We start from the raw sequence: 25,134 nt of genomic DNA on the forward strand, positions 1-25,134 counted from the left end.
ATTTGGGACATTACCTGATGGGAATAACTCTCCTAACATACCAATCTTTGTTCTCACGCCAAATCAGTGAGCATGAATACATATTTGTGTTTGACTGTTTAATCATTTGGCTGTGCTGATCTATGGGTGTGTCACGCACTAACATTTTGTGTGGTACGTTGACACCAGCAGTTTATATTTTCTACTAAATTATCTTGCGTGACTCTAGCGACACACAGGTTTATTCTATGCAAAGGTTATTTTGAATTACTTGCAACGGTAATGACGAGAGTGTGATTAAGGCTGCCGCGCCTTTTATATGTTACTTATTAGGGACCGCATGTCCCTTTGGGACAGAGGACCCTATTGAATTTCTAGCATTTTATTCTATCTTTATTTCTTTATTATTATTCCGAAGCTTTGAGCTGTAATTTGAGCTCCTTAACATGCTTCGAAATTCACCAAATTTGACACACACATCAGGACTGGCGAACATTGCGATTTAATCAGCAAAAACCTAACCCCAAAACTAAAAACTGCGCTCTAGCGCCCCCTAGGAAGAAAACACAGACAAAACTGCCTGTAACTTCCAGTAGGAATGTTGTAGCGACATGAAAGAAAAACCTCAATCAATCAATCAATGTTTATTTATATAGCCCCAAATCACAAATGTCTCAAAGGACTGCACAAATCATTACGACTACGACATCCTCGGAAGAACCCACAAAGGGGCAAGGAAAACTCACACCCAGTGGGCAGGGAGAATTCACATCCAGTGGGACGCCAGTGACAATGCTGACTATGAGAAACCTTGGAGAGGACCTCAGATGTGGGCAACCCCCCCCCCCTCTAGGGGACCAAAAGCAATGGATGTCGAGCGGGTCTAACATGATACTGTGAAAGTTCAATCCATAGTGGCTCCAACACAGCCGCGAGAGTTCAGTTCAAAGCGGATCCAAGACAGCAGCGAGAGTCCCGTCCACAGGAAACCATCCCAAGCGGAGGCGGATCAGCAGCGTAGAGATGTCCCCAACCGATACACAGGCGAGTGGTCCATCTTTGGTCCTGACGAGCGGTCCATCCTGGGTCTCGACTCTGGACAGCCAGTACTTCATCCATGGTCATCGGACCAGGCCCCCTCCACAAGGGAGGGGGGGGGACATAGGAGAAAAAAAGAAAAGAAGCGGCAGATCAACTGGTCTAAAAAGGAGGTCTATTTAAAGGCTAGAGTATACAAATGAGTTTTAAGGTGAGACTTAAATGTTTCTACTGAGGTAGCATCTCGAACTGTTACCGGGAGGGCATTCCAGAGTACTGAAGCCCGAACGGAAAACGCTCTGTAGCCCGCAGACTTTTTTTGGGCTCTAGGAATCACTAGTAAGCCGGAATCTTTTGAACGCAGATTTCTTGCCGGGACATATGGTACAATACAATCGGCAAGATAGGTGGAGCTAGACATGTAGGTCTCACTTAGACCTAGATTTCATACGCTGACATCCTTCAGCAAAAATCAACAGGAAGTTTGCAATTCCCCCTTCAAAACAAAAGTTTTGTAAAAACACTCACTTTTGCCTCTTTGAGCTGTAATTTGAGCTTCTTAACATGCTTCAAAACTGGACACACACATCAGGACTGACGAAAATTGCGATCTAAACAAAAACCTAACCCCAAAACTCAAAATTGCGCTCCAGTGCCCCCTAGAAATAAAACACAGACAAAACTGTTCCTAGGAAGGGAAGAACACACAGACAAAACTCTTTATAAATTCCAGTAGGAATGCCGTAGAGACATGAAACACAAACCTCTATGTAGGTCTCACTTAGACCTACATTTCATATATTGGCAACTCCCAGCAAAAATCAACAGGAAGTTTGCAATTCCCCCTTCAAAACAAAAGTTTTGTAAAAACACTCACCTTTGCCTCATTGAGCTGTAATTTGAGCTTCTTAACATGCTTCAAAACTGGACACACACATCAGGACTGGCAAAAATTGCGATCTAATCAAAAAACCTAACCCCAAAACTCAAAATTGCGCTCCAGTGCCCCCTGGGAATAGAACACACAGAAAAAACTCCTTGTTAATTCCAGTAGGAATGTCATAGAGACATTAAACAAAAACCTCTATGTAGGTCTCACTTAGACCTACATTTCATATATTGGCAACTCCCTGCAAAAATCAATAGGAAGTTTGCAATTCCCCCTTCAAAACTAAAGTTTTGTAAAAACCGGTCACCTTTTCTCAAACATTATCTCCTCTGAGCGCGTTTGTCGTGTCGGCTTCAAACTACCACAAGAGAGAGATTGAATCCTTCTGATTAAAAGTTGATGAAAGAGTTTTAATTACTGCTATGGTTTTGATGTTATCAGCCTTCAAATAACCGCTGCGCTGAAAACCATTTCAAAGATGGCCGCCGTGCACAGACACAGTGAGGGAGACGGTTTTTTTCCCCGTTTTTTTTTCCGTACCGTCTGCTGCTGGTGCGCACGCACCAACATTTGTGGGGGAGGGGCTGTGATTGTTTATACCAAGATGGCTGCCAGGTGCTGTAGCTAAGCCGGTATGTTTTAAAGTTGTCGTTTGGATACTTTTCTAAATAAAAGGGACCAGAAGAAATGGCATTATTGGCTTTATTTTAACCAAAAAAGTCTTATAGTACATTAAACATAAGTTTCTTATTGCAATTTAGTTCTTAAATAAAATAGTGAACATACTAGACAACTTGTCTTTTAGTAGTAAGTAAACAAAGGCTCCTAATTAGTCTGCTGATGTATGCAGTAACATATTGTGTCATTTATACACCTATTATTTTGTCAAAATTATAAAGGAAAAACTGTAAAAATGGATTATTAATCGACTTGTTCATTTACTGTTAATATCTGGTTATTTTCCGTTTCAACATGTTCTATCTAGACCAGTGTTTTTCAACCACTGTAGTGTGCTGTGCGAGATGATCTAAAATCACCTATTTGGTTTAAAAATATTTTTTGCAAACCAGTAATTATATCTGCAAATGTTGTGTTGTTGGTGCAGTGTACAGCTCAGCAGAGTAACCATGTAATACTCTTACATGTCAGTAGGTGGCAGCCGGTAGCTAATTGCTTTGTAGTTGTCGGGAACAGCGGAAGCCAATGTGCAGGTAAAAAGGTGTCTAATGCTTAAACCAAAAATAAACAAAAGGTGAGTGCCCTTAAGAAAAGGCATTGAAGTTTCGAAAAGGCAATGCAGAACAAAACTAAAAGTGAACAGGCTACTAAGTAAACAAAAACAGAATGCTGGACGACAGCAAAGACTTACTGCGGAGCAAAGACGGCGTCCACAATGTACATCCGAACATGACATGACAATCAACAATGTCCCCACAAAAAAGGATAAAAACAACTGAAATATTCTTCAATGCTAAAACAAAATAGAGGCGGGAAATATCGCTCAAAGGAAAACATGAAACTGCTACAGGAAAATACCAAAAAAAAGAGAAAAAGCCACCAAAATAGGAGCGCAAGAAGTAAAACACTACACACAGGAAAACAGCAAAAAAGTCCAAATAAGTCAGGGTGTGATGTGACAGGTGGTGACAGTACACTTACTTTGAGACAAGAGCTATAGTCATGCATGCTTGGTTATGCTTTAAAGGGGAACATTATCACAATTTCAAGAGGGTTAAAAACAATAAAAATCAGTTCCCAGTGGCTTGTTTTATTTTTCGAAGTTTTTTTCAAAATTTTACACCTCCCGGAATTTCCATAAAAAAAGCTTTAAAGTTCTTGATTTTCGCTATTTGCGATGCGACCGTCCATTTCCCTGTGACGTCACACAGGGCTGCCAATACAAACAACATGGCGGTTACCACAGCAAGATATAGCGACATTAGCTCGGATTCAGACTCGGATTTCAGCGGCTTAAGCGATTCAACAGATTACGCATGTATTGAAACAGATGGTCGGAGTATGGAGGCAGATAGCGAAAACAAAATTGAAGAAGAAATTGAAGCTATTGAGCGAATAGCTATTGACGCTATTCGGCCATAGCATGGGTGTACCTAATAAAGCGGCCCATAGCATGGCTGCCTTATTAGTATCGCCGGTAAAATGTGCGGACCAAACGATCAGGACTTTCGCATCTTGAGACACTGGAGCAACTTAAATCCGTCGATTGGTAAGTGTTTGTTTCGCATTAAATGTGGGTATCCAGTTTCAAATGTACATACAGCTACCGTAAATAGCACGTTAGCATCGATTAGCATAGCATGTTAGCATCGATTAGCTGGCAGTCATGCCGTGACCAAATATGTCTGATTAGCACATAAGTCAACAACATCAACAAAACTCACCTTTGTGATTTCGTTGACTTAATGGTTGCAAATGCATCTGCAGGTTATCCATACATCTCTGTGCCATGTCTGTCTTAGCATCGCCGGGCAAATGTGAAGACACTTTGGTACATTCAATGGGGGTCTGGCGGCAGATTTCTTGCCAGTGGTGCAACTTGAATCCCTCCCTGTTAGTGTTGTTACACCCTCCGACAACACACCGACGAGGCATGATGTCTCCAAGGTTCCAAAAAATTGTCGAAAAAACGGAAAATAACAGAGCTGAGACCCGGTGTTTGTAATGTGAAAATGAAAATGGCGGGTGTGTTACCTCGGTGACGTCACGTTCTGACGTCATCGCTAAAAGACCGATAAACAGAAAGGCGTTTAATTTGCCAAAATTCACCCATTTAGAGTTCGGAAATCGGTTAAAAAATACATGGTCTTTTTTCTGCACCATCAAGGTATATATTGACGCTTACATAGGTTTGGTGATAATGTTCCCCTTTAAAGTCATATCCAACAATTGCGACAACAACTTTTCCTGTCAACTGAGTTTCGTTTTTTTCAAGGATTTCTGCTGGTGGTGTGCCTCCGCATTTTTTCAACGCAAAAAATGTTCCTTGACTCAAAAAAGGTTGAAAAACACTGCTCTACATTTTTGTTAAAATGTAATAATCACTTATTCTAGTTGTTTGATACTTTACATTCGTTCTGGATGATACCACAAATGTAGGTATCGCTCCAATACCAAGTAGTTACAGGATCATACATTGGTCATATTCAAAGTCCTCATGTGTCCAGGGACATATTTCCTGAGTTTATGAACATAATATGATTTTTTTTAAAAGGAAACAAGATTTTGTTACGATAAAAAATATTGATGTAATCACATTAAATTAAATCATCCCCTCAATTCCCCCCAAAATGGATGAACTCGCTGGAATAAAAAAGACAATATAACATACATCCATAAGGTGGAAGCATGTGAAAAAGTGCAATATATTTATCTGTACAGTAGAGATGCGCGGATAGGCAATTATATCATCCACAACCGCATCACTAAAGTCGTAATCCACCCGCCGTCCACCCGAACCAACATATTATCAACACCGCAACCGCCCGCCCGCCCATTGTTATATATCAGGGGTCGAAAGTTTTACCATTCATAAATCTGTATTGACCCGTTTGAAAGAGAATAGAAGATAACGAGAGCCGCAAACATTTTTGCGACTGTGTGCTGGTGCTTATTCAGATAACGAGATTAAAGGTGTGTTAAGAAGCCATTGACTTTTGACCCCTTTGCCAGTCCAGTAACATGTTGTGTGCAGCTTCCGCAGACAAACGTACAAGATTAAAAGGCAATACTGGGTGACACCGAGTACACTGATGGTTGTGATATAAACAATTTTAACACTCTTACTAATATGCGCCACGCTGTGAAGCCACACCAAACAAGAATGACAAACACATTTCGGGAGAACATCCTCACAATAACACAACATAAACGCCACACAACAACTACCCAGAATCCTATGCATCCATGATGATTCCTGACTATATTATACACCCTGCTAGCACCAAACCCCCCCGTGCTTTGGTAAGGTGGGCTGTGAGGATGTTCTCCCGAAATGTTTGTCATTCTTGTTTGGTGTGGCTTTACAGCGTGGCGCATATTGGTTAGAGTGTTAAAATTGTTTACATCACAACCATCAGTGTACTCTGTATCACCCAGTATGCCTTGCAAACGTGTGCGTGTGTCTACGGAAGCCACATATAACATGTTGCTGGACTGGCATGCAGTTTATACATGTTGTAGAAGGCGTCAAAGGCAATGGCCTTATAGCACGCCCTAATTCTTGTTAACCGGGTGACCGCCAGCAGATATTCGCTCCTGTTGTTTCTTTACTTTGTAATGCGGGTCAAAACGGTCCTTTGATTGTTAAAGGTTGCCGATCCCTGAACCATGTATATCAAATAATTCCGAATGGTTCAACCGCCACCCGCCCGAATCTAATTAAAATCTAATTTTTCGTCATGTCACCCGCACGACCCGCGGTTTATCTGCGGATGAGACTGCAAACCGCGCATCTCTACTGTACAGTAATCTATTTATTTATATATATTTATATATCTTTTTTAATTTTATATATATATATATATATATATATATATATATATATATATACTAGGGATGCACCGATTAATCGGCAACCGAATATATTCGGCCGAATATGGCAAAAAAAGCCACATTCGGCCTTCGGTGGAATGAGTTAAAAACAAGGCCGAATAGTGGCGTGTGACGCAATTTTTTGACGCAGTGACGCAATCAACCAACGTGCGGTGATGTTGGGATATGTTGTGTACCTGTATAAGTGTATGAGGTTACAAGCACACACTTAATTGAGATTTACTTGAGCCTTCTGTTTACATTATTAGCATATCTACTGCGGCTAAGCAGACTTTTGCCAAAAGGACAATAATTAATTTGTTGTGGGTTTATCCTCTTTAATGCACTTTATTTTTTTTTGGAATGCATGTTTTGTTTGAAGGCCTAATATAAATGACAAACTTTGTGCTTTTTTTGAAAAGCAAAGGCTACTGGAATATTAAAAAAAATTCAATATTCAATAAAAAAATTACTTTATTTGAAAAACATGTCTGAATATTTTTCTAGGGTATTTATGCAATATAAAAAAAATTGTGAATTCATTATTCGGTATTCGGCCTTCGGCCAAGCGTTTAAATTTTATTCGGCTTCGGCCACAAATTTTCATTTCGGTGCATCCTTAATATATATTCATTCAATTATATAAGCACCTTATTGCTTTTTTTATCCTGCACTACCATGCGCTTATGTAACGAAATTTCGTTCTTATCTGTGCTATAAAGTTCAAATTTGAATGACAATAAAAAGGAAGTCCAAGTCTAAGTAGTATCGACTAGATCCACTCTTGTACTTGATATCATTACAGTGGAGGTCAGGTGTGGATCCATCCATGGCATTTGTTTACATTCAGCAACGGCTTGATCAATGGTGACGCCGATTAGCCGAATCCATTTTTGATAGACAGCTTCATGAGCGAATCAGCAAGCTTAAAATATAAAACCACTGCCAGAGCATTTTTGAAGTTCCATTACATTGTTCCATGTTGATATGGGGAATATTATAATCCCCATGTTGATGTTTTTCTTTTGAAAAATCTAGCATCTTTATATCTCTTCTGTTATTGGAGCCTGTAGTCATGTTTATAGTAGCTGAAAATTAGTTTCCCCTTCCTGAAAGACCAGCAGCCGCCACTGGTACATCGTGCAATAATAACAATTATGACCAAAGCATAGCAGCTTTGTGTCAAAATTGCCACTTTTTCTATTTAGATTTCACCTCATTCCACTTTTTTTAAATGTTTTTTTAAATTTTTGCAATACTATCAATTTTGCAATTTTTGCAGAATGTGTGGCGGGCCGGTAAATGATTAGCTGCGGGCCACACTTTGGAAACCCCTGGTCTGTACTGTTTGTCTCCATGTGCCTACCAGTCAGTTTGGAGGGAGACTCAAGCCTAAAGATGTCCATGAACAGAAAATTAATAAATATGTGACATAACTTTTCTATGGTACCTCCTGTGTAAAAATCCAATTTTAACCATCGTCCTTTCTGTCTCCTGTCGCTGATTGTTTGAGGCGTGTTCGACTTTCACGCAAACCTGCGTGACAACTCCCCCCACACCCAAAGATTCTCTATTGTTCAGATGCTTTGTTGTGGAATTCATTAACCAACTGAATCCTGACCCCCGCTCCTGCACACAAACATGTTACATGCGTGTTAGTAAAGTGTTTACCTTCTGTCCTGCTGAATTGCTCATTGCCACATTTACTTGGATTTTGATAGTGACAAATTCTGCTAACTGTACAATAATGTAGCTGATTTTGTTAACATTAGTGTCCCACAGAAGGACAATGCTGAGATTTTTTGTGTTTAGATCGCCATCATTTATTAAAGGCCTACTAAAATGAGATTTTCTTGTTCAAACGGGAATAGCAGGTCCATTCTATGTGTCATACTTGATCATTTCGCAATATTGCCATATTTTTGCTGAAAGGATTTAGTAGAGAACATCGATGCTAAAATTTGCAACTTTTGGTCGCTAATAAAAAAGCCTTACCTGTACCGGAAGTAGCAGACGATGTGCGTGTGACGTCACGGGTTGTGGAGCTCCTCACATCTGAACATTGTTTACAATCATAGCCTCCAGCAGCTAGAGCTGAAGGGACCGAGAAAGCGACAATTTCCCCATTAATTTGAGCGAGGATGAAAGATTCGTGGATGAGGAAATTTAGAGTGAAGGACTAGAAAGAGAAAAAAAAGGCGATTGCAGTGGGAGCGATTTAGATGTTTTTAGACACATTTACTAGGATAATTCTGGGAAATCCCTTATCTGCTTATCGTGTTGCTAATGTTTTAGTGAGTTAAATACTACCTGAAAGTCGGAGGGGTGTGTTGACGCCAAAGTCTCTGAGGAAAGTCACGGCAGCTGGAGGAGGACGCTGGCTCCGCTGATCTCCGGTAAGAGACGACTTATTACCACAATTTTCTCACCCAAAACTGCCGGTTGATATGTAGTCGGGATCCATGTTCGCTTGACCGCTCTGATCCGTAGTGAAGATTCACCTCCGGGTATTTTAAACAAGGAAACACAGTGTGTTTGTGTGGCTAAAGGCTAAAAGCTTCCCACCTCCATCTTTCTACTTTAACGTATCCATTATTAATTGAACAAATTGCAAAAGATTCAGCAACACAGATGTCCACAATACTGTTTAATTATGCGATTGAAGCAAACTACTTATAGCTTGGATCGGGCTGGAAAATAATAACCCGAGACGTCAAACGCACGCGTCATCATACGAGTCATCAACACGATACTTCGCGGGAAATTTAAACTTGCAATTTAGTAAACTAAAAAGGCCGCATTGTCATGTGTTGCAATGTTAATATTTCATCATTGATATATAAACTATCAGACTGCGTGGTCGGTAGGAGTGGCTTTCATTAGGTCTTTAATTGAGTTCAATAAAGACCATTTGCCTGTAATCAACACTATCCTTCACACACACTTTGTTCACACCCGTTGCTTTGTCTTTCTAGCTCATAGCTAATGCTAGCGAATAAGAGAGCGTATGTTTTTGCTGGCATAATCATTTGCCGAGAGACAGCTCATATTTCAAAAAGCTTGTGAGCTGGGGCACTTATAAACATTGTTCATGTTGACAGCAGGTTTTTCATTTAGTTTTAGTCATAGTTTTTCACGAAAATGTATTTTAGATAGGTCATATTTTGGTCATTTACTAAGTTTTAGTTCACTAAATTTCTCAAAATTTTAGTCATCTAAAATTATAGTAAATTGTGTCGACTAAAGTAAAACACATCTTTGAAGCTGTCTTGAAAAGACTTTTATTAATTATTTAAAATGTATTTTAGATAGGTCATATTTTGATCATTTACTAAGTTTTAGTTCACTAAATTTCTCAACATTTTAGTCAACTAAAATTATAGTAAATTGTGTCGACTAAAGTACAAAGTATAATGGACAACGCATCTTTGAAGCTGTCTTGAAAGGACTTTTATTAATTGATTAAAATGTATTTAGAGAGAGGTCATATTTTGGTCATTTACTAAGTTTTAGTCTAGTTTTAGGTCACTAAATTTCTCAACATTTTAGTTACTAAAATTAAAGTAAATTGTGTCGATTACATACAATACAAAGTATAATGGACAAGGCATCTTTGAAGCTGTCTTGAAATGATTTTTATTAATTAATTAAAATGTATTTTAGATAGGTCATATTTTGATTATTTATTAAGTTTTAGTTCACTAAATTTCTCAACATTTTAGTCAACTAAATTATAGTAAATTGTGTCGAACAAAGTACAATGGACAACGCATCTTTGAAGCTGTCTTGAAAGGATTTTTAATTATTAATTAAAATGTATTATAGATAGGTCATATTTTGATCATTTACTAAGTTTTAGTTCACAAAATTTCTCAACATTTTAGTCAACTAAATTATAGTTAATTGTGTCGACTAAAGTACAAAGTATAATGGACAACGCATCTTAGAAGTTGTCTCGAAAGGACTTTTAATAATTAATTAAAATGTATTTAGAGAGGTCATATTTTGGTCATTTACTAAGTTTTAGTCTAGTTTTAGGTCACCTAAATTCTTAACATTTTATTTACTAAAATTAAAGTAAATTGTGTCGATTACAGTACAAAGTATAATGGACAACGCATCTTTGAAGCTGTCTTGAAAGGATTTTTATTAATTAATTAAAATGTATTTTACTTAATAAATGACCAAAATATGACCTAAGTCATATTACTAAGTTTTAATCTAGTTTTAGTTCACAAAATTTCTCAATATTTTAGTTAACTAAAATGATAGTAAATTATGTCGACTAAAGTACAAAGTATAATGGACAACGCATCTTTGAAGCTGTCTTGAAAGGACTTTTATTAATTATTTAATGTATTCACAGGTCATATTTTGGTCATTTACTAAGTTTTAGTCTAGTTTTAGTTCACTAAAATTCTCAACATTTTAGTCAACTAAAATTATAGTAAATTGTGTCTACTAAAGTACAAAGTATAATGGACAACGCATCTTTGAAGCTGTCTTGAAAGGATTTTTAATTATTAATTAAAATGTATTATAGATAGGTCATATTTTGATCATTTACTAAGTTTTAGTTCACAAAATTTCTCAACATTTTAGTCAACTAAAATTATAGTAAATTGTGTCGACTAAAGTACAAAGTATAAAGGACAACGCATCTTTGAAGCTGTCTTGAAAGGACTTTTATTAATTAATTAAAATGTATTTAGAGAGAGGTCATATTTTGGTCATTTACTAAGTTTTAGTCTAGTTTTAGGTCACTAAATTTCTCGACATTTTAGTTACTAAAATTAAAGTAAATTGTGTCGATTACAGTACAAATTGTAATGGACAACGCATCTTTGAAGCTGTCTTGAAAGGATTTGTATTAATTAATTAAAATGTATTTTAGATAGGTCATATTTTGGTAATTTACTAAGTTTTAGTCTAGTTTTAGGTCACTAAATGTCTCGACATTTTAGTTACTAAAATTAAAGTAAATTGTGTCGATTACAGTACAAAGTATAATGGACAAGGCATCTTTGAAGCTGTCTTGAAATGATTTTTATCAATTAATTAAAATGTATTTTAGATAGTAAATGACCAAAATATGACCTAAGTTTTAGTTTAGTTTTAGTTCACTAAATTTCTCAAAATTTTAGTCAGCTAAAATTATAGTAAATTGTGTCGAAGAAAGTACAACACATCTTTGAAGCTGTCTTGAAAGGATTTTTATTAATTGATTAAAATTTATTTTAGATAGGTCATATTTTGATCATTTACGAAGTTTTAGTTCACTAAATTTCTGAACATTTAAGTTAACGAAAATTATAGTAAATTATGTTGTTCAGGGTGTACTCCGCCTTCCGCCCGATTGTAGCTGAGATAGGCACCAGCGCCCCCCGTGACCCCAAAGGGAATAAGCGGTAGAAAATGGATGGATGGATGGATGTCAACTAAAGTACAAAGTATAATGGACAACGCATCTTTGAAGCTGTCTTGAAAGGACTTTTTTTAATTAAATAAAAATGTATTTTAGATTGGTCATATTTTAGTCATTTACTAAGTCTTAATCTAGTTTTAGTTCACTAAATTTCTCAACATTTTAGTTAACTAAAATTATAGTAAATTATGTCAACTAAAGTACAAAGTATAATGAACAACGCATCATTGAAGCTGTCTTGAAAGGATTTTTATTAATTAATTAAAATTTATTAGGTCATATTTTGGTCATTTACTAAGTTTTAGTCTAGTTTTAGTTCACTGAATTTCTCAACATTTTAGTCAACTAAAATTATAGTAAATTGTGTCGACTAAAGTACAAAATATAATGGACAAGGCATCTTTGAAGCTTTTTTGAAAGGATTTTAATTGATTAATTAATATGTATTTTAGATAGTAAATGTCCAAAATATGACCTTAGTTTTAGTTCACTAAATTTCTCAACATTTTAGTCAACTAAAATTATAGTAAATTGTGTCTACTAAAGTACAACACATCTTTGAAGCTGTCTTGAAAGGATTTTTATTAATTAATTAAAATGTATTTTAGATAGGTCATATTTTGATCATTTACTAAGTTTTAGTTCACTAAATTTCTCAACATTTAGTTAACTAAAATTATAGTAAATTATGTCGATTAAAGTACAAAGTATAATAGACAACGCATCTTTGAAGCTGTCCTTTCAAGACTTTAATTAATTAAATAAAATGTATTTTAGATTGGTCATATTTTAGTCATTTACTAAGTTTTAATCAAGTTTTAGTTCACTAAATTTTTCAACATTTTAGTCAGCTAATCTTATAGTAAATTATGTCGACTAAAGTACAAAGTATAATGAACAACACATCTTTAAAGCTGTCTTGAAAGGACTTTTATTAATGATTTATCATTGCAGAGCATCTCAAAAATTAGATTCACAACAAGACCTGCTCTCCATCAACTTTTCAATGAATACACTTCACTAACTTTATTTTTTGTTGAAACTAAGTAACAGGACCGCAAACTGTTTCAATCTGGCCCTCGAGATCAGTTTGCTAAGAGTAAAATGAAGCTTCATTTTAGAATTAAAGAAACGGCTGTTCTAATTGTGTCCACTGGATGTCGCATTAGCTATTCTGTTACCGGGGCGAGCGAGTACACCAAGCAAGAGTAAGCAGGGCTGCGATTCCTCCCCATCGAGCCAACGTAAAACAAACAGGAGTACAATAAACAATTGGTAACCCCACTTAAAATGCTGATTGAATATCTTATCTGCACAGATAATAATGTGTTTATATAAGTTTGGATTGGAGTATGTTGTTTTTTAACGGGGAAAGACTTATGTTTCTTCTTTTCATGTTAGCATTTAAGCTAGCGAGCTGGCATTAGTAAGTCCACTGTGAGTTCATCAAAATGCAGTTATCCATCTTGGTTTTTAGATCATTTTAATTTAAAAGGGTAATACTAATCGTCGGGAGTTTTGCCGCGGTCATCATCTTTACAGTTTGTCGTTACATTTCTACAATAAAGTTTTGTTTCCCTGTGAAAAATCCAAAGGGTATCTTTAATACTGAGTAGTTCTGATTAGATCCTCGCTATGATTCACCCCGCCCCTCTCCTGCATGCTACTGTGATTGGGTGGATGCCTAACTTGTCCCACATGCCCAACATTTTCGTTTCCATTTCATTCCTTGACTAAATGATCAATTTTAGGCCCCATCCTGTTCGCTCTTTATCTCCTCCCTCTTAGAGATATTTTTAAGAAACATGGAGTGTTTTATCACATTTATGCAGATGACTGCCAAATTTATATGCCGATTTCAAAAAGCCACGGCCCCCTTACACCCCTTCTTAACTGTCTATGTGACGTCAAGGCTTGGTTAGCCCAGAATTTTTTAATAATGAATGAGGGAAAAACGGAAATTTTAGTTTTCGGTCCGGCCCTCACTGACTTGGGACCATTGCAAAATGATGTGCGTCCCAAAGTCACCAGCCTTGGCGTCACTATAGACAGCCATTTTAAACTAGACAAACAAGTCAATGGCGTTTTAAAATTGTGTTTTTATCACCTTCGTCTTTTAGTAAAGGTTAAACCGTTTTTATCTTTTAACCTTTTTGAACAAGTCGTGCATGCTTTTATTTCAAGTGGCCTGGACTACTGCAATGCACTTTATGCTGGCATTAGCCAAAAAGCTCTCTCCCGGTTGCAGTTAGTCCAGAATGCGGCAGCACGACTTTTAACAGGGCCCAGGAAACGCTAGCATATAACCCCAATTCTTCAGAGTTTGCACTGGCTCCCTGTTCATTTTAGAATTGATTTTAAAACATTGCTGTTTGTTTTTAAATCTTTACATGGACTGGCACCTCAATATATCTCGGACCTCATCCAAATTTACATCCCTGCGCGCGCTCTGAGGTCCGAGAGCCAGTTCCAGCTCGTGGTTCCCAAGACCAGACTTAAGACCAGGGGAGACAGGGCCTTCTCTGTGGTCGGCCCTAAGCTCTGGAACACTCTGCCGCTCCATGTTCAAACTGCTTCCACAGTGGAGTGTTTTAAGTCTCGTCTTAAGACCCACTTTTATTATTTAGCTTTTAACACTACGTGAGTTGTGTGGTCCTCTGTTCTCTGTGTTTTTTATACACTTTGATTTTTATTTTACTGTTTTAATTGATTTTACATTTTAAAATAGTTTTTAATCATATTTGTTTTTATATTGTTTTCATTGGTTTTATTTGTATTCATTTTTTGTTTTATTCAGTCATTGGTGGAGCATAATATTGTTTTTAACATGGCTGTGCAGCACTTTGGAAACGTTATTGTTGTTTAAATGTGCTATATAAATAAAGTGGATTGGATTGGATTGGAATTTCATCATTGTTTTTGTCAACGTGCGTTTGTTGTGATTTGTTATTGTCTTCTTTTAGTCAGGGGAAAATAGGTCGTTGACGATAACAAATAACACTGCTCGTAAGCCGAGGTACGAATGTATTAAGTCATTATTGGTTTCTTTGGTTAACTGTTTAGCATTCCTATTCCGTTAACTTGCTCATTGCTGCGTTTGGCTCCATATTGCATGTCAGATATCCGCAGCTCATTGCCACATTGACGTTGGGGTCACGTGTTGATATGTTTCAGTACACGCGGGTGTGGATCCCGGACGAGGATCACATATGGAAGGCTGCAGAGATCACCAGAGATTACAAGCAAGGAGAGTCGGTGCTCTACCTCAAACTGGAGGATGGCCAGGTATTGAAGCAACATGTTTGTTTTCATTGTTAAGCCTCTGCGTGTAGAAAGTCTTCTTGTTTGATAGTTAGTTAGCTAGGTAATGTTGACGAGCCCACTACCTCCTCAGCTTTTGGAGTATCCTGTGGGTCCGAAGAGCAACCCTCTTCCATTCCTGCGGAACCCTGACATTCTAGTTGGCGAGAACGACCTGACCGCTCTCAGCTACCTTCACGAACCCGCCGTCCTGCACAACCTGCGGGTGCGTTTCCTGGAGTCCAACCACATCTACACATACTGCGGTCAGTCTCCCTGTAAACCAGCGTCATGTTGCAAAATGGGCACTTTTGAGCATTGACTTTGTGTGTGCAGGCATTGTCCTGGTGGCCATCAACCCTTACGAGGAGCTGCACATCTATGGGGAGGAGGTCATCAATGCCTACAGCGGACAGAACATGGGCGACATGGACCCGCATATTTTTGCTGTGGCCGAAGAAGCGTACAAGCAGATGGCGAGGTCAGACTGTGTCTTCTTGGAAGCCACGGTGGTAAACATAATAGATCGTCCCGTGTTTTTAATTTTTTGCTTTGGGGTTCTAGAGACGAGAGGAACCAATCCATCATCGTGAGTGGAGAATCTGGAGCAGGGAAGACGGTTTCTGCAAAGTACGCCATGCGCTTCTTTGCCACAGTCGGCGGCTCAAGCAATGACAGCAACGTGGAGGAGAAAGTCCTCGCCTCAAGTCCCATCATGGAGGTTAGTTCAGCCACCTCACTGGAGTAAGACTAGTCCGGTCTACTCTTGATGCTGCTCAGTGGTGAAACCAGTACAGCCTTGTTCCGTAACAGACTTGGCCCAGGACACTATAGTCCTATGCAGTCCAGTCATTCAAGTGAGCTGGGTCTTGTCCAGTTCCTTTTTATGGAGGTGAACCCAGCCAAAACAGTCCTAAAACATCAAAGATATCAATCTAGTCTAGAGTTGGGGGTGGGTTCAATCTATTCCAGATACATCACTTAGATGGATGTAGTCTATAGAAGTCCAGTCAAATCCCGTCCTTGTGAGCCATTCAGTTGTAGTGCAGGACGGTTCATGGACACTTTGAGAACTCATGAAGTGTGTTGCATTGTTATTTCTCCTAATCCACTTCCTGTCTTGACCAGGCTATCGGGAACGCCAAAACCACGCGGAATGACAACAGCAGTCGCTTCGGGAAGTACATTGAGATTGGATTCAGTCAAAACTACCACATCATTGGCGCTAACATGCGCACATATCTGCTGGAGAAGTCACGGGTTGTCTTCCAGGTGGGTGTAGATCACAGTAGGACGACATGTGCCACATGGGTCTGAGCTCGCTCTTCCTACCTTCTTGCAGGCTGAAGAAGAGCGTAATTATCACATCTTCTACCAGCTGTGTGCCTCCGCCTCGTTGTCCGAGCTGCAAGATCTCAGCCTAAGTGAGTCGACACATTTTTTAATTTCTCTCAAACACGAAGAGTACGTCTCAGCTACCGTCTTCTGTGTGGCCACCGCCCAGCCAGCGCAGAGGACTTCACCTACACGTCAATGGGAGAGAATATCTTCATTGAGGGTGTGAGCGACGCAGATGACCTCACCAAGACTAGAAAGGCCTTCAGACTGCTGGGTGGGTGATGAACACCAGGCCCCACCTTATTTTTTCACAGTGATAAGCATTAAGTCTTTGGTGTGTGGGCAGGCATCAAAGACGCCACACAGAACGCCATCTTCAGGGTCCTGGCATCCATCCTACATTTGGGAAACATCGAGATCTACTCCGAGAGGGATGGCGAGTCCTGCCATGTCTCGGTGCGTCCACAGGGACCCCATGTGATCCGCAGCTTATTGCTAAGGTCTTCCTCCGCGTGCTTGTCTTTCAGAGCGATGATGTCCATCTGAAGCATTTCTGCCGGCTGCTGGGCCTGGAGCCTCCGCAGATGGAGCACTGGCTGTGTCACAGGAAGTTGGTCACGACGTCCGAGACGTACATTAAGAGCATGTCGAGCAAGCAAGCGACCAATGCTCGCGACGCCCTCGCCAAGCACATTTACGCCCGCATGTTTGACTGGATCGTGGCGCACATTAACGTGGCGCTGCGCACGTCCTCCAAACAGCACTCCTTCATCGGCGTCCTGGACATTTACGGGTGCACACTCGCTATGCCTGACATCTGAATGCGGTCCACACGCATGTACCTGACCTCCTCTTCTGTGTCTACGCAGATTCGAAACCTTCGAGGTGAACAGTTTTGAGCAGTTCTGCATCAACTATGCCAACGAGAAGCTGCAGCAGCAGTTCAACTCGGTGAGTCTTTGAGGGAATGGCTTTTAAGACGTCACTTAAGCCCGGATGCCGCTGTCTCGTGTGCAGCATGTGTTCAAGTTGGAGCAAGAGGAGTATATGAAGGAGCAGATCCCCTGGACCCTGATCGACTTCTACGACAACCAGCCATGTATCGACTTGATCGAGGCGCGGCTTGGCGTGCTAGACCTCCTGGATGAGGAGTGCAAAGTGGGTCAGGTGTTGATGTTGAAATGTGGGACTTAAGCCTTGTTGGTCTACTTTCGTCTTCCTCTTTCAGGTGCCCAAAGGAACAGATCAGAACTGGGCCCAGAAGCTCTACAAGCAGCACGGCAGCAACGCGCACTTCCAGAAACCTCGAATGTCCAACACCTCCTTCATCATCAACCACTTTGCTGACGATGTAAGTCAACCTTCGGGTCGCCTGACCCGCATCGTCACAGGTGTCATTAGTCATATGTTGTTGGACCGCCAGGTGGCGTACGAGTGCGACGGCTTCCTGGAGAAGAACCGAGACACCGTTTACGATGAGCAGATCAACATCCTGAAGGCTAGTCAGGTGCGTTGCTGCAAACTTGTCATGTGATTAATCTTGAAAGGTCAAACTAGCAAACAAACAGTAGAACCTTGACGAGAAACCCTCTTCTCACGCTGTCAGTGTTTTTGATCCCAACACAAGTTTTTATTTAACACAAAACCGTTTTGTCTACAAGGCTTCTGAATCATACTTGCCAACTCTCCCGATTTTCCCGGGTGGCTCCCAAATTTCAGTGCCCCTCCTGAAAATCTCCCGGTGCAACCATTCTACCGAATTTCTCCCGATTTCCATCCGGACAACAATATTGGGGGCATGGCTTAAAGCAGGGGTCTCAAACTCAATTTACCTGGGGTTCCTACTGGATGCAGAGTCTGGGTGAAGCAGGGCCGCGAGAAAATATTTCTTAAACGAAAATCTTTTTAAATGTCTTTTATTTTATTTTCAACACAAAATAAAATCAAAATATAAATTAACAAAATGAGAATTAAGGAATGTGAGGCAATGCAAATTTAACAATAATGTAAAAAAAAAATAACGGTTTGAATTGGTCCAGGTTATCGGGAACTGCTATTACTGACGGACAGGTGTCGCGGTGCGACTCCAGCCAGGCACGTAAGAAAAAACCCTCGTCTCCATGGCAACGTTTCTGTCGCTTTCACTAATTTGCCGCTTTTCCACTTACGCTGGTGTAGGCAACCCAGAACGTTGAAATTGCCATTATAGACCCATATAACAAAAATTGTTGCCGTGGAGTTTACAGTTACGGTAGCACAATTAGCCCCAAACGGGCAAACATCCGATCCGCCCTGCAACTCTCTGTCAGAGTATCAGCGCTGGGGTCCAGTGCACCACAGTTTTGTATTGTCGCTCAGTCCTTCGGCAGAGTGCTTCGGAAGCTACCGAACAGCTTGTCTGGCGTCAATGTTCGGCCCGCGAGAGCCACATACTACACCGTGATTGGTAGATTCCTCAAACTACGCACACAACGCTCAAGCGCCATTCGTATGAAATTTGCGGGCCGCACTAACATTAAACTTTTATATTAAGCTGGAGGCCGCAAAATAACGTCTCGCGGGCCGCGTGTCTGAGACCCCTGCCTTAAAGGCACTGCTTTTAGCGTCCTCTACAACCTGTTGTCACGTCCGCTTTTCCTCCATACAAAAAGCGTGCCGCCCCAGTCACACAATATATGCGGCTTTTAAACACACCTGAGTGAATGCAAGGCATACTTGATCAACAGCCTTACAGGTCACACTGAGGGTGGCCGCATAAACAACTTTAACACTGTTACAAATATGCGCCACATTGTGAACCCACACCAAACAAGAATGACAAACATTTCGGGAGAACATCCGCATTGTAACACAACAGAAGAAATACCCAGAATCCTTTGCAGCACTAACTCCTCCGGGACGCTACAATATACACCCCCCAATCTCCAGAATTTGGAGGTCTCAGGTTGGCAAGTATGTTCTGAATTAGATGCTATCAATTATGGGCGGGGCAATAGCTCAGTTTGTAAATTGGGTCTTGGTTTCAAAGCCCAATGCAGACCAAAACAAAAGTTGTTGGAGAGATGCTGACAAACTACTGTTAAAGTTATGTTGACCAAGGCCATACAGATGCTCTTAAAGAGTCTTCAAATATTGTTCAGGTGAATTAAAACCACTAAACAGTTAAAGCATCTTTTGTAAAATGGAGGACAGGACGTACAACACTTTGAGTTGATGTTAGTAACATTTCTCCAGTAATGGCGCACGTATTCTTGTGCCTTGCATTACTGCCATAACTCAAATAGTTGCTGTTACTTGTCTGGTTGGCAAAGAAAATCTTGGTCTGTTTTTGGGTCATTTTAAGAAGTGATAGTGCCTTTAAGGCAAGGGTCAACAACGTAAGCCCGTAAGGACCAGATGAGTTGCCCGCTGGCCTGTTCTAAAAATAGCTCAAATAGCAGCACTTACCAGTGAGCTGCTTCTATTTTTTCTATTTGATTTATTTACTAGCAAGCTGGTCTCGTTTTGCTCGACATTTTTAATTCTAACAGAGACAAAACTCAAATAGAATCTGAAAATCCAAGAAAATATTTTAAAGACTTGGTCTTCACTTGTTTAAATAAATTCATTTATTGTTTTACTTTGCTTCTTATAATTTTTAGAGAAAAAATACAACCTTAAAAATGATTTTAGGATTTTTAAACACATACATTTTTACCTTTTAAATGTCTTCCTATTCTTTCCTGACCATTTAAATCAATGTTCAATTATTATTTTTTTTTTTTTGTAAAGAATAATAAATACAGTTTTATTTAACTCTTCATTTTAGCTTCTGTTTTTTCGACGAAGAAAATTTGTGAAATATTTCTTCAAATTTATGATTAAAATTCAAAATAATTATTCTGGCAATCTAGAAAATCTTTAGAATCAAATTTAAATGTTATTTCAAAGTCTTTAGAATTGTATTTATAATTTTTGTTCTGGAAAATCTAGAAGAAATAATGATTGGTCTTTGTTAGAAATATAGCTTGGTTCTTATTTGTTATATATTCTAACAAAGTGGAGATTGGATTTTAACCTATTTAAAACATGTCATCAAAATTCTAAGCTTAATCTTAATCAGGAAAAATTACTAATGATGTTCCACAAATTATTTTTTAAATGTTTTCAAAAAGATTCAAATTAGCTGGTTTTTCTCTTTTTTTGGTTGAATTTTGAATTTTAAAGAGTGGAAATTGAAGATAAACTATGTTTAAAATGTAATTTTCATTTTTTTCTTGTTTTCGCCTCTTTTAAACCGTTCAATTAAGTGTTTTTTTCATCATTTATTCTCTACAAAAAACCTTCCGTAAAAGGAAAAAAAATTTACAACGGAATGACAGACAGAAATACCCTTTTTTTAATATATATAGATTTATTTATTAAAGGTAAATTGAGCAAATTGGCTATTTCTGGCAATTTATTTAAGTGTGTATCAAACTGGTAGCCCTTGGCATTAATCAGTACCCAAGAAGTAGATCTTGGTCTCAAAAAGGTTGCTGACCCCTGCTTTAAGGCATATTTCATTGCAGAGGTCAGATCCACAGACCATGTCGCACAAGTGGAAGGCAGCTCTGAATGACAACATGTCTACCTGTTTGCCTTCAGGTTCAGCTGGTGGCCGACCTTTTCAGCGACAAAGATGGCGGCTCCTCCCTCAAGACGTCCAAAGTGAACGTGCGTGCTGCCAAGTCGGCCCCCAAAGCCTCCAACAAGGAGAACAGGAAGAGTGTTGGCTTGCAAGTGAGCTTCTCTTCTTTTTTTTTTCTGTCACGTTCTCTTGGTATTACAACTATATTTATACATCGATCAATCAATCAATGTTTACTTATATAGCCCTAAATCACTAGTGTCTCAAAGGGCTGCACAAACCACAACACAAACCACTACGACATCCTCGGTAGTCCCACATAAGGGCAAGGAAAATGTTTTGGTATCCTGGAGCATTCAAAGTTCTTTTCACTGGAACTAAGGGGCTAAGCCCAACCCTGAAAAAAAACAACCCCACACCATAATTCCTCCTCCACCAAATTTCACACTCGGCACAATGCAGTCTGAAATGTGGCATTGTCCTGGCGACCTCCAAACCCAAACTGGTTGCCAGATGGAAAAAAAAATGGGTTGTACTTGTATAGCGCTTTTCTAACTTCAAGGTACTCAAAGCGCTTTGACACTACTTCCACATTTACCCATTCACACACACATTCACACACTGATGGAGGGAGCTGCCATGCAAGGCGCCAACCAGCACCCATCAGGAGCAAGGGTGAAGTGTCTTGCTCAGGACACAACGGACGTGACGAGGTTGGTTCTAGGTGGGATTTGAACCAGTGACCCTCGGGTTGCGCACGGCCACTCTCCCACTGCGCCACAAGCGTGACTCATCAGTCCAGAGAAGGGGTCTCCACTGCTCTAGAGTCCAGTGGCGACGTGCTTTACATCACTGTATCCCACGCTTTGCATTGGACTTGGTGATGTACGGCTTAGAACCAGCTGCTCAGCCATGGAAACCCATTTGAAGCTCTCTGCGTACTGTACGTGGGCTAATTGGAAGGCCACATGAAGTTTGGAGCTCTGTAGCAACGGACTGTGCAGAAAGTCTTTGCACTATGCGCTTCAGCATCCGCCGATCCCTCTCTGACAGTTTATGTCGCCTACCACTTGGTGGCTGAGTTGCTGTTGTTCCCAAACTCTTCACTTTTCTTGTAATAAAGTCGACTTTGGAATATTTAGGAGCAAGGAAATTTCACGACTGGATTTGTTGCACAGGTGGCATACTATGACAGTTCCACGCTGGAAATCACTGAAAGTGGCCCATGCTTTCACAAATGTTTGTAGAAACAGTCTCCATGCCTAAGTGCTGGATTTTATACCAGGGGCCAAGTGATTAAGACACTTGATTCTCATCACTTGGATGGGTGACCAAATAATTTTGGCAATACAGTGCGTGTGTGTATATATATATATATATATATATATATATATATATATTGCATATTTCTTTATTGTGGGCAGCCTAAGGCACACCTGTGCAGTAATCATGCTGTTTAATCAGCAACTTGATTTGCCACACCTGTGAGGCGGATTATCTCGAAAAAGAAGAAATGCTCACTAGCACAGATTTAGGAAGATATGTGAACAATATCTGAGGGGAAAATGTATTTAGTGTACGTAGAAAAAGTTTTAGATCTTTGACTTCAACTCATGAAAAATAGGAGCAAAAACAAAAGTGTTGCGCTTATATTTTTGTGTATACACATGTACATACATATATATATATATATATATATATATATATATATATATGCCCGATTGTAGCTGAGATTGGCGCCAGCGCCCCCCGTGACCCCGAAAGGGAATATGCGGTAGAAAATGGATGGATGGATGGATATATATATATATATATATATATATATATATGCCCGATTGTAGCTGAGATTGGCGCCAGCGCCCCCCGTGACCCCGAAAGGGAATATGCGGTAGAAAATGGATGGATGGATGGATATATATATATATATATATATATATATATATATATATATATATATATATATATATATATATTAGGGGTGTAACGGTACACAAACATTTTGGTTTGGTACATACCTCGGCTTAGAGGTCACGGTTCGGTTCATTTTCGGTACAGTAAGAAAACAACAAAATATACATTTTTTTAGTTATTTATTTACCAAATTTGCAAAATCTTCCAACAAAAATATTTTTCTTAGTGGTATATTTCATGTGAAGTAATGGGAACCTTGGATAGGTCAATAATTCATAATAACATTGATTTTGATTCAATATTATGTTTCGAGAAATGACAGTTTGAAAGAAAAAAAAGCAGCTTTATTTTTATTAGTCAACATTGCAAGTTTTTCTAAATTACATTTGACTTTTAAGCTTTTTTATTTCACTTTTGTTATGTTTTTGTTTATTTTAATAGGATTTTTAGAATGTGCCGTAGGCCTTTAAAACATTAGCTGTGGGCTGCAAATGGCTTCCGGGGCACACTTTTGACACCCTTGCTATAGATAATAAAAAATAAAATCTGGTAAATCTATGGGTAAAAAGCAGAGCCTGGCGACGCATGCGCGTTTATCATAACTCTCTCGCTCTCTGCCCCTCCCTCACGAATGCTGCTGCGTGCACAATTTGTTTTGTTTTTAACCCCTTCTTAACCCCGAACGTACATTGAAAATACAGGCAATCCTAACTAAAAATGCCGGACATTTGAGGCATTTAAGAAACTCCACCCGGACAGCCCCGCAAAAGAGGACATATCCGGTGAAAAGAGGAGGTACGGTCAGTCTATCGTGGCCCGGTCGCTGCTAGCATGCCTGGTGTTGTGCCTTGGTGTGCATTGTTTACACAACGTGCAGTACGCTACTTAAAATGTCCGTGTGGAAACTCGTTCAGTACACCTCCGTACCCAACCGAAACACCCATACCGAAACGGTTCAATACGAATACACGTGCTGTTACACCCCTAATATATATATATATATTTATTTCAAAGCATATACATAACAGTACATATATTTATGATGTCTTCAGTTCCGTAGCTCTCTGCATCTTCTCATGGAGACGCTGAACGCCACCACGCCTCACTACGTGCGCTGCATCAAACCTAACGACTTCAAGGAAGCCTTCTCGTGAGTCCGCTGCTCTTTTCCCTCTTCTGCTTTGTGTGTTCCATCTGAGAAAGGAAGGTGGCGCTAATGAAGGTCTTCGGGAAGGCTTAATGGTCAGACAGGAACTTGTAATGATAAACTTTTTGTCACCTTTCCGTCAAGTGAACGCAAATAGTCCAGGAAAGGTTCCGTCACTTGCATGGCGTTGATGTATATCTGTGCGTGCAGGTTCGACTCGCGGCGAGCCGTACAGCAGCTGCGAGCGTGCGGCGTCCTTGAGACCATCCGCATCAGTGCTGCCGGATACCCGTCCAGGTAACCCGCTTGGTCTTCCTCATGCTGCTGAGTCACCACCAGGAGGTGGTTCATAAAAGTTTCCGCTACGCTATAGCTTGCTCAGCAGATTGTGGCCCCACGGTGTCACGTGACAGGAGGCGTGCACCGTTCTAGGGTCTTGCAGTTTCCAACCGGGATGTGAGTCTGATGCCATCTACCGGTTGTTGTTGTGCTGGCGCAGGTGGACGTACAGTGACTTCTTCAGCAGGTATCGTGTCTTGATGCTCAAGGCGGACGTGTTGTGTGCAGACAAGAAGTTGGTGTGTAAGAAGCTTCTGGAGACACTGATCAAGGTAAGACTTCTCTGCAGGACTTCTGTGTCCCTCCTCTCACAAGTTGTGTGTGTGTCAGGATAAAGACATGTTCCAGTTCGGAAAGACCAAGATCTTCTTCCGGGCCGGCCAGGTGGCCTATTTGGAGAAGCTGCGGGCCGACAAGTTCCGCGCCGCATGCATTTTGATCCAGAAAACGGTACGCGGATGGATGCAGCGTGTCCGATACCAGAAGATCCGCAAGTCCGCCATCCTTTTGCAGAGATACGGGCGAGGCTACTTGGCGCGCAGGTCAGTTTTGCTTGATGCAGGTCATGTGCCCTGAAGGAATGGGGGCTCCCATGCACCTCCCTTGTT

The 25,134-nt window shown here is 39.9% G+C and overlaps 1 protein-coding gene across 2 annotated transcripts in view; it reads left to right on the forward strand.

The window, feature by feature from the left end:
- The window catches only part of LOC133536047 (unconventional myosin-Vb-like), a 48,341-nt gene that overhangs the window by 9,593 nt on the left and 13,614 nt on the right, over positions 1-25,134 (forward strand). For both annotated transcript variants that reach the window (XM_061876225.1, XM_061876226.1), the window contains exons 2-19: positions 15,057-15,167; positions 15,277-15,448; positions 15,519-15,663; positions 15,747-15,903; positions 16,311-16,454; positions 16,525-16,606; positions 16,687-16,794; positions 16,867-16,976; positions 17,048-17,313; positions 17,390-17,471; positions 17,538-17,678; positions 17,749-17,871; positions 17,944-18,027; positions 21,147-21,281; positions 24,093-24,190; positions 24,398-24,484; positions 24,687-24,798; positions 24,857-25,068. In XM_061876225.1, the coding sequence (XP_061732209.1) occupies positions 15,057-15,167; positions 15,277-15,448; positions 15,519-15,663; positions 15,747-15,903; positions 16,311-16,454; positions 16,525-16,606; positions 16,687-16,794; positions 16,867-16,976; positions 17,048-17,313; positions 17,390-17,471; positions 17,538-17,678; positions 17,749-17,871; positions 17,944-18,027; positions 21,147-21,281; positions 24,093-24,190; positions 24,398-24,484; positions 24,687-24,798; positions 24,857-25,068 (2,369 nt within the window). The remainder of the gene's footprint in view (positions 1-15,056; positions 15,168-15,276; positions 15,449-15,518; positions 15,664-15,746; positions 15,904-16,310; positions 16,455-16,524; positions 16,607-16,686; positions 16,795-16,866; positions 16,977-17,047; positions 17,314-17,389; positions 17,472-17,537; positions 17,679-17,748; positions 17,872-17,943; positions 18,028-21,146; positions 21,282-24,092; positions 24,191-24,397; positions 24,485-24,686; positions 24,799-24,856; positions 25,069-25,134) is intronic.

The sequence above is a fragment of the Nerophis ophidion genome, linkage group LG17, assembly GCF_033978795.1.
Source record: "Nerophis ophidion isolate RoL-2023_Sa linkage group LG17, RoL_Noph_v1.0, whole genome shotgun sequence".
NCBI classification, from domain to species: domain Eukaryota; kingdom Metazoa; phylum Chordata; class Actinopteri; order Syngnathiformes; family Syngnathidae; genus Nerophis; species Nerophis ophidion.